At 38.5% G+C, this 14,193-nt stretch overlaps 1 protein-coding gene across 2 annotated transcripts in view; it reads right to left on the reverse strand.

Annotated features, from left to right (window-relative positions):
* LOC115456137 (transducin beta-like protein 2) overlaps positions 1–14,193 on the reverse strand; it is a 77,102-nt gene that overhangs the window by 25,255 nt on the left and 37,654 nt on the right. Inside the window, exon 3 of one of the 2 annotated variants that reach the window (XM_030185051.2) lies at positions 7,377–7,600. In XM_030185051.2, coding sequence (XP_030040911.1) covers positions 7,377–7,600 — 224 coding nt within the window. Of the gene's footprint in view, positions 1–7,376; positions 7,601–12,661; positions 14,017–14,193 lie in introns of those variants that run through there. The other variant, XM_030185050.2, reaches the window with a different exon arrangement.

Genomic DNA, 14,193 nt, shown 5'->3' on the forward strand with positions numbered 1-14,193 from the left:
CCACTGTTGGGCACGGGCCTCTTCTACTACTAAGAGGGATTATGCCTTAATCTACCACGCTGGCCTAGTGCGGATTGGCAGACTGCACATATCTTCAAAATTCTTATAGAGAATTTCTAAGGTGCCGGTTTCGTCACGATGTTTTCCTTCACCGTTAAAGCAAAGAGATAATTCACAAAGAATACACACATGACTTTGGAAAAGTTAAGGGTGCGTGACTTGAGTTTTGAACCTACGCACATACGAGAAACTGCACCGATTACGCCTCTGCCTACCCCAACGAGGATAAAAGGCGTGAGTGTGTGTGCGAGTATTTATTAACTCTCGTGAAAATTTCATAAGCCATGGTGAAACATTAAATTGGAACTGCCATGGCATTACTCATAATCATACGTGTTACTTACAATGTAAAAACAATGAGTAATAAGTGTACTGTTTCAGATACAAAATGTTGACATCGCATTCTACACTCTGTTACAATGCATTAGTATGTTACATATAAATCATCGATATAACCTGTGTCATGAACAAAATGATTGCCGACTGTGTACACATTACCTAACTTACGAGAACTCTTAACAATGGAATCAACCAGATGTATTTATTCATACATTAAACACAACTTGACGATACAAACATTATCATCTACACTCATCTTACGTCGAATAATGTTATGTAAAAATATAATATGTACATGTTTAATTAGAGTTAATCGAGAACATTTGCCATATATTGTGGACTGGACCACATTGCGCTCATTCCTTAATTCAAGCGAGTATGTTTAAATAAGCGTATTTCGCTATAGACTTTTTAACACGAATTGACTATATTTGTCCAACTGATGGACTGGTTTCCTCTCACATAACAGGTTTTGGGTCACAGTTCACCATGCAGGACAGGCTTGTTGGTGATATAGTTTTTGGTAACACTATTATGATTGTTCATACCGAGTGGTGTTTAAAAGACATCATCATCATTTCAGCCGGGAATCGACCACTACTGGACAATAGGCAGCCCTCATTGAGTGCCACAGGGACCGGTTCTGGGCCGCCCTCATCCATCGGACTTCGGCGATCCTCACCAGATCGTCGGTCCATTTCGTGGGAGGCCCGCCTACGCTACGTCTCCCGGTTCGTGGTCGCCACTCCAGAACTTTTCCACCCCATCGGCCATCATATCTACGAGCTATGTGCCCTGCCCACTGCCACTTGAGTTTCGCAACTCTAAGGGTATAAAAAACATATCACAACAAAAAACAAACGCAGAACATAAGAATATAGTGGCATAAACACGTGCATGGCAAAAGTCTGTGGTCTGCGCACGAAGCAGCAAGATAGGGCATAACGTGACGCAGGTTTGCTTGCTCCTGTGTAGATAAAGAACACTAACTCCACGTCATTGCTCAAGTAGCTCGGCTACGTATTGAGCATCACATTACGCCTTAAATATTGCCTAGATAGATTAGTAAACGTACGTGTAAATACATGTTTATACTTGGGACGCGGATTATATGTTTATGTTTGGGATGCGGATTATAATCTATTCTGTAATCTGTAGGTACTATTATGAAGCAGATAAACATACTTCATGTTTGTTTGAACGCGTTAGCCAACTATTAAACCGATTTTGAAACATTTTTAACTAATAGGATGTTACATTAATCCTGGGGCTACTATTTGTCTTGGAAATATGTAAAGCGGGACTTTTATCCCGGAAAAACATTTACACGCGGGCGGAGCTGGGAGTTAAGGCTAGTCTTCGACAGTATGATGCACGCGCAAGTGACAGATTTCATGTACGAACATTTCTTTCCAATTTTGTAGCCAACCCATAATCCGTATATATTTCTTATATTAACAAAATTGCGGTTTATTAAGCACTATAAATAGAATTGCCTGACTATTGCCTTACATCAAGGACTTATCAAAATTCAATAAACATAATATAAGTGATCGCCGGAAATAAGCGCTTAAACTGCAGCAGACTGCACAATTCAATCTAGTGCGCAATAACGGAAATCTGGCATAAAACGTCGATAGGGCAGAGGTTATTAGACTACTAATACCCTTGTCCGGTATTTGGTACAACTAGTTGACGCCATCTTGAAGGTTTTACGCTGGAATCTAAATTACCAATAAGTCTGTATAAAATTAAACTGGACTGATTTTCCACAAAACTATTTCATCATAACAGTATATATAATTGGTATTTAGGTGTCGCTCGCGGCCATCCCCGCCTGAAAACACTTTTCCGGTATAAAAGTGTCTTCATATTAGCCCCGCTGCTTTGTAAATCGATAAAAATTGCCTTAACACAAGCGACGCTAAAGTAAAGGACCTAGGAGTGCTTTCAATTTGCCGCTAAATGCTCCGCGGATCTTTTTTAATATGGATTTACATTAGCGCGAACGTGCGGCTAATTTAAAAGCGCTCCAAATATCCGCTGTTTATCTTTCTGAGATAGAAAGTAGCCCATTTAAAAATCCATTCGGCAAATTCTGCATTTACTTCTATCAAACATCATCACAAACGTCCGCCTTTACAATTTTAGTAAAACAACAACAGATTTTATGAAATTACGAGCGTGAGCTGAATGGATATTCGGCGCGCCGGTATTGATCGGAGTACCGAAATAAAAATAAACGCTATTGCACTTCAGGCAAATTCTATTTAAACGGTCCTCTAAAAATAGAGCGGACGTTTCCACGATTTCCTCGTAACATTGTAATACGTTTTTACCAAGCACTAAACGTATTTTTCGTTTAAATGCTTAAGATATTAAACAACAAATAGGTATAACAAGAGCGTTTTCCTTCATCGGTGCACATTGCGTGCGGTGAGCAACCAGCGCCAGACTAATTGCATTGATTGTCGGGGACCGCTTTCGTAATCCGTCTACGATAAGGACGCGATCGGATTTACTTCATCGCAACAAAGACTCCAGTCTCAAGGTTATCTCCGGCACTCAATCACCAGCGAACAAAGATCTTCAATTTCCATGCGCATCCGATTTTGTATACACGCTACGTTGAATACAAGTGTCTTCATCAAATGTGTTTTGATTATTGTCAACCTTGACATTACGCAGCATTTGTGAAAATATATTGATACTAGCTGCCTTCAAAGCGAACTTATTTGTTAGTTTTAGCTCTATGCCAAGACACGTCAACACAACTATAGTTGAGACCTCGATATTTGAAACTTTGTCCATGAACAATTCATTTTAGAACATAAACTATTAATTTTATGTTTTAATGGCATTAACGAAAACAATCAATTGCCCCGCTCTGTCAGCATTATCAAGGAGAGATAAAACAGAATTAGTCCAAAACACATTACATGCCATAACATGAAATTACACAGAATTATTATCGTATAACAATAACTCCGCAATATCTAACCACTAATCGACCTGATGACATCGTTAAAATTTTATTTGTACCTACGTCGCGTGGGCAGGTACGACAAATTATTGTTTAGGCACATTATCACATTTATTTATAGTCGGCACTGACCTATGAAATATTTATTCCATTTAATAATTCAACATTTTTATACCACTCGCATAATACGGATGACTAATTGTTTTCTTTTGTGAGGTGATAAGGAAAACAATGATAAAATGTTTATCATTAACTTGAACCTAGGGAATTACTCGAAACTTATATACTGTGACTATAAATAAGAAAAATACAGTAACAGGAAAAACACACCTGAATTTTAAATGCGTCATAATGTTTTTGTTTTTTTTTTTATAATTACCGTTCCGATAAATTAAACATGTTTATAATAAAATTGATACATTTACGTACAAAGTGATGTTACAGTATTCAAATTGTTTATGAATTTTCAGTAGAGGGCGACCAATCGGCCATTGCTCCGTGCATGCGTTTACAATATGACGCCCACCTATTTTCGGATTCGCTAAATTTAATTTCAAAACGTATTTCACTATATTTTGTCAAAACAAATCCGGTACCCGTGCGGGATTATCTTACCGAATCTTAATTTACTTCATTTATTTGTTATAGCAGTTCAAGTCAATTTGGAAAACTGAATGCCGCTTTTAACGTTCACATTCAAGATGAGTTTTTACTGTCAATTGTTTTTGTTCAAACATTGGTTTGATGGCCGGGTATTCGGCAAGAATTTTATGGTTCTTTGTACTATCTAGAACAAATTAAACCTTCGTAATCGTTTAATGCTCAGTTGGAAATATTTAAGCCATATTAGAGTTAGAAATATATATAGAATGGACTTTAATAATTCTGTAAGAGTGTTACCCTTTGTCCTATACTATCTGTGATAATCCTTTAAATAAGTCTTAATTATAATGGATTTTTGCCATAATACTTTTACAGTCATTATAACTGAAGTGATTAAAATTCAATAAGTTTTTACGTTGGAGTTAAGAAGCAATATTGTTAACAAAAATAACAATTCTTAACTGCGCATTACATAATTTGACGTAGGTATTTTTATTAAAGACGGAAAATAATATTTCGCTTTATATCTATTAGGTCAAAGCACTCACTAATGTGACATTGTGGAAATAAACAAGCGCATGTCTAATGCCCGTGTCTAGAGGACGAATTGTGTTAATTGTTGTCGTTATTTGCTATTTCATTACGTACTATTTTTTAATATCGATTTGTTATCTAGATTCAAATTTTTACAACTTTACATGTACTCTAAAAACGACATTTATGGTAACAATTTACGGATTCTTCTGCATGTTCACAATTTTGTCATTAACGCCGATCATAACAACGTAAAATGAACTTAAAAGACTTAATGTAGACCAGATTATTTATGTTAGAAATATTTATATTTCTAGGTATCTCCGTGTCTAATACCTGGTCTCATAAATAAGTATCAAGATCGGACACCTTTATTAGAACGAGATAGATAATAGACTTACATTTTTTTAAGTTTAATTTATCTAGTTGGCACAGAGGACGTGCCAAAACAAGGTAAATTATAAAGGTAAAAACAAAACATAAGTAGACGCAGTATTTGTTTTAAAAATTCCTATTTTTATTTGAGTACCTGCGCTTAGAAATTTTATTTGGCACCTGCGCACATCACGTCCACGTAAAGGGCAGTTACCCTTTAAAAGGGCAATTACCTAATGTAAGACTTAGACGGAAGGAACGATATTATTACGCAATGCAATACTCACGCAATATAGCATGTATTTTTAAAATTACATTCCACACAAGCGAATCTAGATATTAATAAAAATAGATTATTTCGGATTTGGACTTGTCGTAAATGTTAATAACAAATTATTTATAATTTTTACTTTATCTGACACTTGGAATGTTACGTCTAGCCTTCACAACATTTAAGCCGATGAAAAGATATAGAAACAAAATATGGGGAAAATTATTAATAAACTATTTTGTGTATAGTAGAGTTCCGCTAGACTATCTTATCGCTTGAGCGGGACGGCTGAAGCGGATTTGTATCAGGCATTGGAAATTGGCAGCATTATTGTTGCATCACACACTCCGTAAGCACAGTACAACGGCAAAAATGAACTTTTCACAACTTCCGATCGCCATTCCTTTCATTAAAGATCCGTTACGAGCGCTTGATGACAGAAGTGTTTGGGCAGTGATAATGATATCACGTGACCTACTTCCTCGTATACCAAACTGTTATAAATGGTTTCAACTCGACCATTCACACACTAATCAGATTACGGCGTCAGCTCGTGTTATTAGTTTTATCCGCCATCTAATATTGTCAAAACAATGACCCGCGCGTAATAGAGACACATTATATTCATATCAGTGTGTTACGTTAATTGGTACGTAACCCATTAACCCAGTTTTTATACAGGCGTCTGTTTCGCAGCGCAATATCAAATAGTGTTGAGCTGAATGGACCGCTCCTTTCAGAGGCGCTCGAATATTTAGACACGTGTACTGTAAACTTCGGATGTGTAATCAGGTCGGCCGGTACAAAACCGAAATGGTTCACCTCTCGAGCTAGCTGAAGATTAGCTGGCTAATATTGTCTTTTTGCACCGGAAGACGGCCATCACCGACTTTTAAGGCGTCCTATTTTTTGTTTGTTTTGTTGTGCCCAGATAGCTTCTTTCGCTACAGGTTCACCGGACAAGACCGGCCCATTGGAACAGATAATGCTTGTGAAAGGTTTCCGGTTGCACTAGATGAATAGAGCCAAAGGCCAGAAACAGTGGCGCAACCCAGGCGGTAGTAATATCCAGGTGAAATAAAACAGATTGCTCAACAATAATAACGATTATTTGCTCTCGTGAAATTTAAACGGAACTATGTATATAAAAACACCAGGAAGTTCTAAAATTTAACGGTCTCTGAAGAATAAATAATTTGTCTGTATGTATGGTAGTGATGGAAATACTACCCAATTCAATATGCACATTATACACCATCCAAATTAGTTTGACATATTCGTTAAAACCATGTGGTATCGCTAATAGAGCATGAGCTCCCTGTAGTACCTACAGTCTTATATAGGAAGGCGAAAATATATTGGCCTTGTAAAGACTTTCCACGTGATACTTAAGAGTTCCGAGCTCAAACTAATTGGTAATATTACACTTATTTCAATAAATATCAAGAGAGCGGTCTAACAATAGAGGACGTGCTAAATAGGTCACAGCGCAGACGACTGAGCTGGTACGGTCATTTCGCCCCAGCTGACATGACGCGACATACAAATAATACCAGTAAAAAAACAATACTATTTGCTTTATTGAATGTCACATCTTGTATTGACGCTATAAGCGTTGTGTAGATAAAATGTGATAACAATATTTTACGTAACACCGATGCAAACAAGCGCCTGTCGGGTCATCGACTGCACGTGGACAAGGGTTAAAAACTAATGCGTGCTAAAAGAATTCATTGTATGGAACAATTCGATACATATTCGTCTAGACGTGGTTGCCGCGAGACGAGCGCGTTTTTTGTGGAATCAATTTCTGAGAAGGCAGAGGACGTCTAACGTCAACTTGTTCACGGAGCCATGGCCACGGACGCATTCCTCGTTTTATTATGTTTTCGCATTTAATTATTCGTCCAACGGACTGACAAAAATATTTTTTATAAAAACACTTGTGAGCATCATTTGCCTTGTAAAATTGCGCGATACTATATAACATCTTTATAAAGCCCGCCAGCCCCCTCATATCTCGATTGGTGCCAAGGCCCGCTTTACTATTCAACCACTTATTATTCAGTTTAGCTCGTCCAGTTTTGTGACGCCGCTAACTGTCACCTCTTTAAAGTATACGAAAAAAAAACAATTGCAGATTACCGACAGACATAAAACAAAAAAAAAACTTTAAGAGAATTTGAAGAATTAAAAAAAAAATGTACCAACCTTGTCGAACGTGATGACTGGTGTAGCGGAGCCGATAGTGCCGTCCTTTTTCTTTTCAATCTTGTAAACTATGATGTGGTTCTCGCGAACAGTATGCACGATGAAAGCTTTAGAATCGGGACTCCAGGCGACGTGGGAGGCATGGTCGAATTCAATGTTCACACGAAGGTTCTTGTGCTCCTTCTGGCTCAGATCTCTTATGTCCCAAAGGATCACTGAACCATCTGAATAAAATTATAAGTTATTCACTAAGACGTTTTCATATACAAATTCTAGGTGTATTGAACTCGATGTCGAATAAAGTTCGTAGACACAATTCGAGGTCAAGTTGTTTAGTGCTTCGAAGTCACCCCGCTGCAGACGTCTATACTGGGTACATACTTTTTACCATTGTTCAAAACTAACAATAACATTCAAAATCCTTCTACTTTCAAATATTATGAGTATTATATTATAGCTCAGGTACAAAAATCTTCCGCCGCTTACCTGCAGTAATCCTTGATAAATACTATTGTTTTCCACAAAGTTTCTTGTTGCATTTTAAAAAGACAAAAATGCACGTTATCGTTAATTTTTCTCACTGTTGTATGAATTGGTTATTGTGTTTGTAAGACAACTAAGAATTGTTATATTTGCCTTCGTTCCGACAGGACAATCACTTAAATTACTCCTGGAACGTTTCTTATGCGTCCGTCGAGGCGATGGCAAAAATATCATAATACTTTTGTCTCGGACAACAATGTTAAATCGAAATTCCCCAATGGTTGTATGATTTTATTGAATATTGTACGTTAATACGATAATAATAGAGATTATTTTCATAAACTCAAGTAATTGAGATGAGCTACATACTAGAATGGCTAGTTTTATTGTTACAATGAAAATAGGTTCAAGATACACAATGTCACCCTTTGAACTTGTCAAATATCTGTGTTTTGAGTACAACGAATCGATTTACTAGAAGAGTAACGAGTGCACTAATTTCAATTATATGTAAAGAAAATTAGTCATGCAATACAATAACTGGTAAAAGGTCAACGCACCACTTTAAATATCGAAACTGAGTCACTGTATCAAGGCCTTTCGATTTCATACAGTTAACTAGTTCCCTCCCTGTTGCGCTACATTAAGCGGTAACCGGCCAATTTTACGGTTTGTCTTGTAACTGCAAATATCACCCGATTCCATGTGTATTCTAAAATATATGGGACAATATAATTTATTACAGACTTACCTAGTTAAAACCATCAATAGAATATGTATAAATTTTGCAGTAAATTATGTTATTCATTTTTTAATTTATCTTTTTATGAAGATTTGCGGATAATCTATGATGTATTATTATGTATGTCTGATAATTTTTAAAAATCTACTGCGTCCAAGTCAATGGTGGTCATATTTTAGCAATTTATTACAAATTTGTGTTTGTATGCCCATCTATTTCCTGATAGCTCCTAAATTACACGCAGTAGATATCTTAAAAGATTTAATTTATTTATTAATGGTCACTTAGAATTAATTAAAGCAATACTATAAACATCCTTCCGCGAAAAAAACACAAATTAACTTTGAACCAAAGTTACATAAATATGCACATTATTTCAGACTACATTTTCACGTAGGACATTCTGTTTTCTGTGTGTGTGTGTGTGTGTGTTTTTTTTTATTATAGAGTAGCCTCCAGCCAGCTTAAAATTTTTATTTTAGCCTACAGTTTTCTGTACGCGTTGAAATCTTTACGTTCAATGGCCTCCCTTTAAGGCGGAAGCGTTTTGAATGCCTTCAGTTACGAAAAAACATGATAATTCATATACATAAGTCGTCATCACACTAGCCGCACATTTATATAATTTGACTATACAAAATAATCAAGACCGTCGGTTCATAAATACATAATGAGCTAAGCGATTCTTATCCGAACGGCAATACAAAAAATCTCGTCTGTCAGTAATACTCGTAGCGAATTCAAGGCCCTATAGAATTGTCGGCAACGTCGAGACTGGGCATCGCAAATTTATATGACGTGGGCGAACAGTAGGCGCCCAATTATGTTTAATTACGTGCTCATTATATTACCAGTTTGATAACGTTATACAAAACATTATTTACCCAGTACAGCTTTGGTATCGGGTTCAATGTAAATAGGTTCAGCGGCCTTGTGCAGAGTACGTGTCAAGAAATTTCTTGTTTCTGCGTGCAAATCTTCAGAGCGTCACACAACATCACTGCTACGTATAAGGCGTGACGTGGTGGGGGTTCGTAGGTGTGTCGAAGTATGTTTGATGACGAAACCCCTCATTTTGTGCAACGTTACATTGCGAAATAGCTATTGACGCGGGGGCACACTGGTCATGGCGGACACCGTGACGATTCTCAACAAGCCTTCTATTTACAGTTACATTTACACATACATTTGTAAGACTCCGGAAAATCTTATGCCATGATAATTTCAAATGTAAACTGAGCCATGCAAACACTTTGTTCTAACACAACAGTATCAGAAGTAAAACATCTAAGGTATACTAATAACATGTAGTTACTACTATTTACAATTCACTTAATTGGCACGCATAACGATGCCGAACTTTTTGCACCACACCTTTTTTACAAAATTACGAAAAAAAAATACGAGAGAGTAAAATTGTTTTTGTTAACGTCGCATGACAAACATGGACTTCGCTGTTACAACTTCATATCTACTGATTGCATCAATATCATTTATCAGTTTCGTGAATTCATTGTAGCGTAATACAACATCATACTTACTCGTAGGTTTCTACAGATCTATTTTCAGCTTTCACGTTCGATTCATCGCTGACGTGGTTTTGTCGTCTGTTCTCGTTCTTGGAAACATTGACTTGGTGTGTGATAATATTTTTGACGTCATTGTAGTTTTATCTTAGTAATAATATGCATAATGTCATCATCATAAGCAGCGATAGCCTAACAGAATTGGAACGGAGTGCCAGACAATGATCTCAAGTTCAAATTGAGAGCACGCACCACAACCTTTTTAAATTACGCGTGTAGTCATTGTTAATTATCGCTTGCTTTAAACAGAGAATAAAAATATCCTAAAATTTCTTACATACCTGAGTCAGAGCTATACGCAATAAACTAACCCGCATAAGCCTAGGCTTATGCAGCCCTAGGGCTGTAGACAAAAGGCTTGACTAACACTTCAATAGAACCCTATACCCCAGCTGTGGATCAATTTAAGATATGTCTGATATTGTTATTATTTATTATTATCATCATAGCAGCGAGCATATCTCGCAAGATTACATTAGGGCTTTGTTTGTGTACATGAACAACAAATTCAATAAACAATGATGCGTTGTTTTGTCGGCATGGACGTCTACATTTATTCCTCTTTGATCAAACTCAAACGGGACTTGTATGATGTCACATGTTAAACAGATTAGATAACGCGCATAGCACCATCGAAACATTTGCCATTTAAATCAATATCGATTAAAGTAATAAGGAAACTATAGCGCGCCCTCAATGTATTAGATAAAGCGTCCTTATTTGATTAACCGCGTGCTTAATCTTTCACTATCTCGTAAGTATTATACCAGCACGCAGTGTTTATTAGAATCTGATAAAGTCGGTTATACGTATGATCTTAAATGTCGTACATTAAATACCAACCTTATTTTGGCGACACGAAACGTAAACAAAACTCGCACAGACGACCGGGCGCGAGGGCGTTGCTCTTTCTTCACTGATATACGAGCTATTTAATGTATTAACTAGATTGTATATTTAGCATATTGTCTCCGAATGGACGTAAATTAGAATGTTGAATGTGAATTTATATCGATGCAGAGTATTAAGTTTGTATATTAAGTGGAATGTGCGGAGACGAGACCGGAATAAATAATGTTTTACCTTTTGAATTTCTATCAGCTGCGGTGAATAACAGATCAACGTATGTCTACCCGGACTTTGCACTCGCCAGCACAAACATGCAAACAAAAACTACATTGGTAGCGTCTTCTATTTCTCTAAAGCATTGTAAATTATACCAAGCCGTTTCGTAGACTCGTTGATTTAAGCAATGATATACATTTTCTAATTCTCTTGTGAAACAATAGCATAATTTAAACAATTTAAAAGTATACTGGAGTTCATTAAATCTGCAAATCTCACACTGTTGCATAGTTTCATCACAAGTTTACATAAGCTACTTATATAACCTACTCGGAGTGCACGGTCGTCCAATATCTAAGATAGAGATGGTAGAGCAACACAATGTTTCATTATTATTTTGTAGCTTTACCCTATTTCCATCCACCAAGTGTACAGTTATTGTGTAAGCGTGTCATTTGTCTAGTGGCAACGTATTCAACCTATGAGGTCCTGGCTTCGATATTCAAGGTCAGGCGAGATATGTATGTTTTCAAAAACCTACGTGCATTGCCTGCTATTGCCTATGATAGTTTATTATAGAATTAGAAACTGAAACGTGGGTGCAGTGCCTGTAATTCTGCCTATCCCTCCCGGAATTCAAGTATGTATTTGTTGTATTACGTTATGTATACATTAGACAGCGTTTCCTTAAAAAAAAAGTACGCGCAAGCAATCATTATACTTAATGACTCACTACCAGGCAAACTGATCGCCAGAAATGTTTATGAAGTTGCCGTCATTTCGGCTGACTCAAATTTTAGGAAATAATTACCTACGTAAAGACTAGCTTAGTCATTCCCCGAGGAATCCCGTTCAGATAAGTACAGATTACACGGTAATGAATTATCATAACAATGTTTTAAATATTAAAGTCATAACATTGTGTGGAAGCACGTGTTATTTTCCTGTTCGCTTTTAGACGTTATAATATTATTCATCATTTGAGGAAAAGCTCTTCGTATTTGAAAAACTATTGTGAAAAACAATGAATTCTGACTGCTATTATTATACGCGTTTACATCCAGTAGTTTGATTTCATTGACCTCAAAAATTATACATCATTAGTGCTGAGGACTCTACAGTCGACTTGTTTCGTTAAAGATAGGTAGGTTACGTGCCATAGCCACAACTAACACCCACTTGTTACGTAGCGGAGAAACCTAACACAGTGAAAGTTTTTATAGCTCTACAGTGACACAAAAATAGACACCAGTTTTGAAGCAATCGGATTAATAACTAACACTTTAGATGTTGACAAATCTCTACTTTGTAACTGTATTATGTATTAATTTGGTTGTAACTTACTGTTGTTTCTTTTAAAGCCTAACCAGCTTCAGTAATTTCGTAAGGAAAAGGAAAAGTAAACAAGATTTTAAAGAAAAAATATCACGTTTATTGCTATGACTGCAATTCGAAGGCACATACTTCTGGGTACGCGCGCTCCGTCAACGTGACTTAATTGTCACTCAAAACATATTGCCGGTTCACACACTTTAGTCATCATCATCACATTTCGTGTCCATAGAACAGTCGTCACATTTACAGTTATTTTCACTCGAAATCTAGGCGGCACTAATTAACGGATCGTACGGTTGCAGAATGGGCAACTGATTGCATATGCGTGCTCGACTCGCGCGCTCCTCGTGCACTTTGAGGAGCACCAGGTCCATGGCGGCGCGAGCATCCTCCAACGGCGAGTGGCCCGTGCTGCCCCGCTGCACGCTGCGCCCCAGTAGCTCTTCAGAAAGGGCACGCAACGACCTCCGCAGTGGAAAACCTCGTGCATGTGGATAAAGGGCGCAAGTGTCCACGACCGAGCTGTGCAGCAACTTCAGCGCACGCAAGTCGTTGTCCAGCGCGTGTCCGATAAGTATCGTGTCCGTACCCACAAATCCGAGTATGTCATTTTGTACATCTCGTAGCGTCTTAGTCGCGCGCGCCAAGTCGCGCGGCCTGATGCCCGAGAAACGGGTATTGTGATCGACGACAGGTGAACTTGGTTTAACTAATGATCTGTATACGAGCCGGCCATCGGCAGCTATGACCGCGATACTAGCTAATTCCAATCCTGCTGTTGTATAACACATCTCCGTATCGATGGCGTACACCCCACCGCGAGGCGAGCGTGCACGGACATATCCTTCGAGGGGTCCATTCATGCCAGGCCGTGTTCCACTCCAAACGTGGAAACGAGCAGCGCTGCAACCTCTGGATCCCAGAACCGACTTGCAGCACGTATACCGGCAGTCACTACTGACACGCCCCCAATGATAGAAGCACGATTCTTCTTTAAGATATTCACCTTCACGAGTCATCCGAAACATTTTATCACAACGTACGCACAAGTGCTCCACTGCATCCGCTTCTTCGTCACTGTCCGATCGTGGAGTAGATCCCAAAGATCCACGACCGCTGTCGCCCTGCGATCCAGGCACAAATTCGGGGGCGTTCACATCCCACGTAGTCATCGGTAAAGGTCTAGGTCGAGGCGGCGGATTGATGTACGCCACCGCCTTCGACGAGTTTGGCTCTATTTCCAAAGGATATCCCAGGGCCCACATGCGCTTCGGTGACAGAAGATGCGGGCGGAGCGCCTCGGCTAGTTCTTCAGTGGAGATTCTCTGCGGCGTCGACGGCGTCGGCGGCGCGGACGGGGGGCGGCGTCGATCACGCGGCTTGCGCCGGCGTGCTGCAGCGCTGGCAGAGTCCACCGACGCGACGGTCTCTTGATAAAACCAATCGTGTAATTGAAAACAAAAATGCATGTTTCTTGGTCGGCTTGTGTACACATAGAGTCGAAATAATCCGAGCGCGGAGCTGGAGTGTGAGATACGTGCTATCGCGCGCGCGGGCGCTTTACTAATGGCGCGCTGGTGGGGCAGCCCACGCTTTATACGTTACG

The sequence above is a fragment of the Manduca sexta genome, chromosome 14 (assembly GCF_014839805.1).
Source record: "Manduca sexta isolate Smith_Timp_Sample1 chromosome 14, JHU_Msex_v1.0, whole genome shotgun sequence".
Taxonomy (NCBI): domain Eukaryota; kingdom Metazoa; phylum Arthropoda; class Insecta; order Lepidoptera; family Sphingidae; genus Manduca; species Manduca sexta.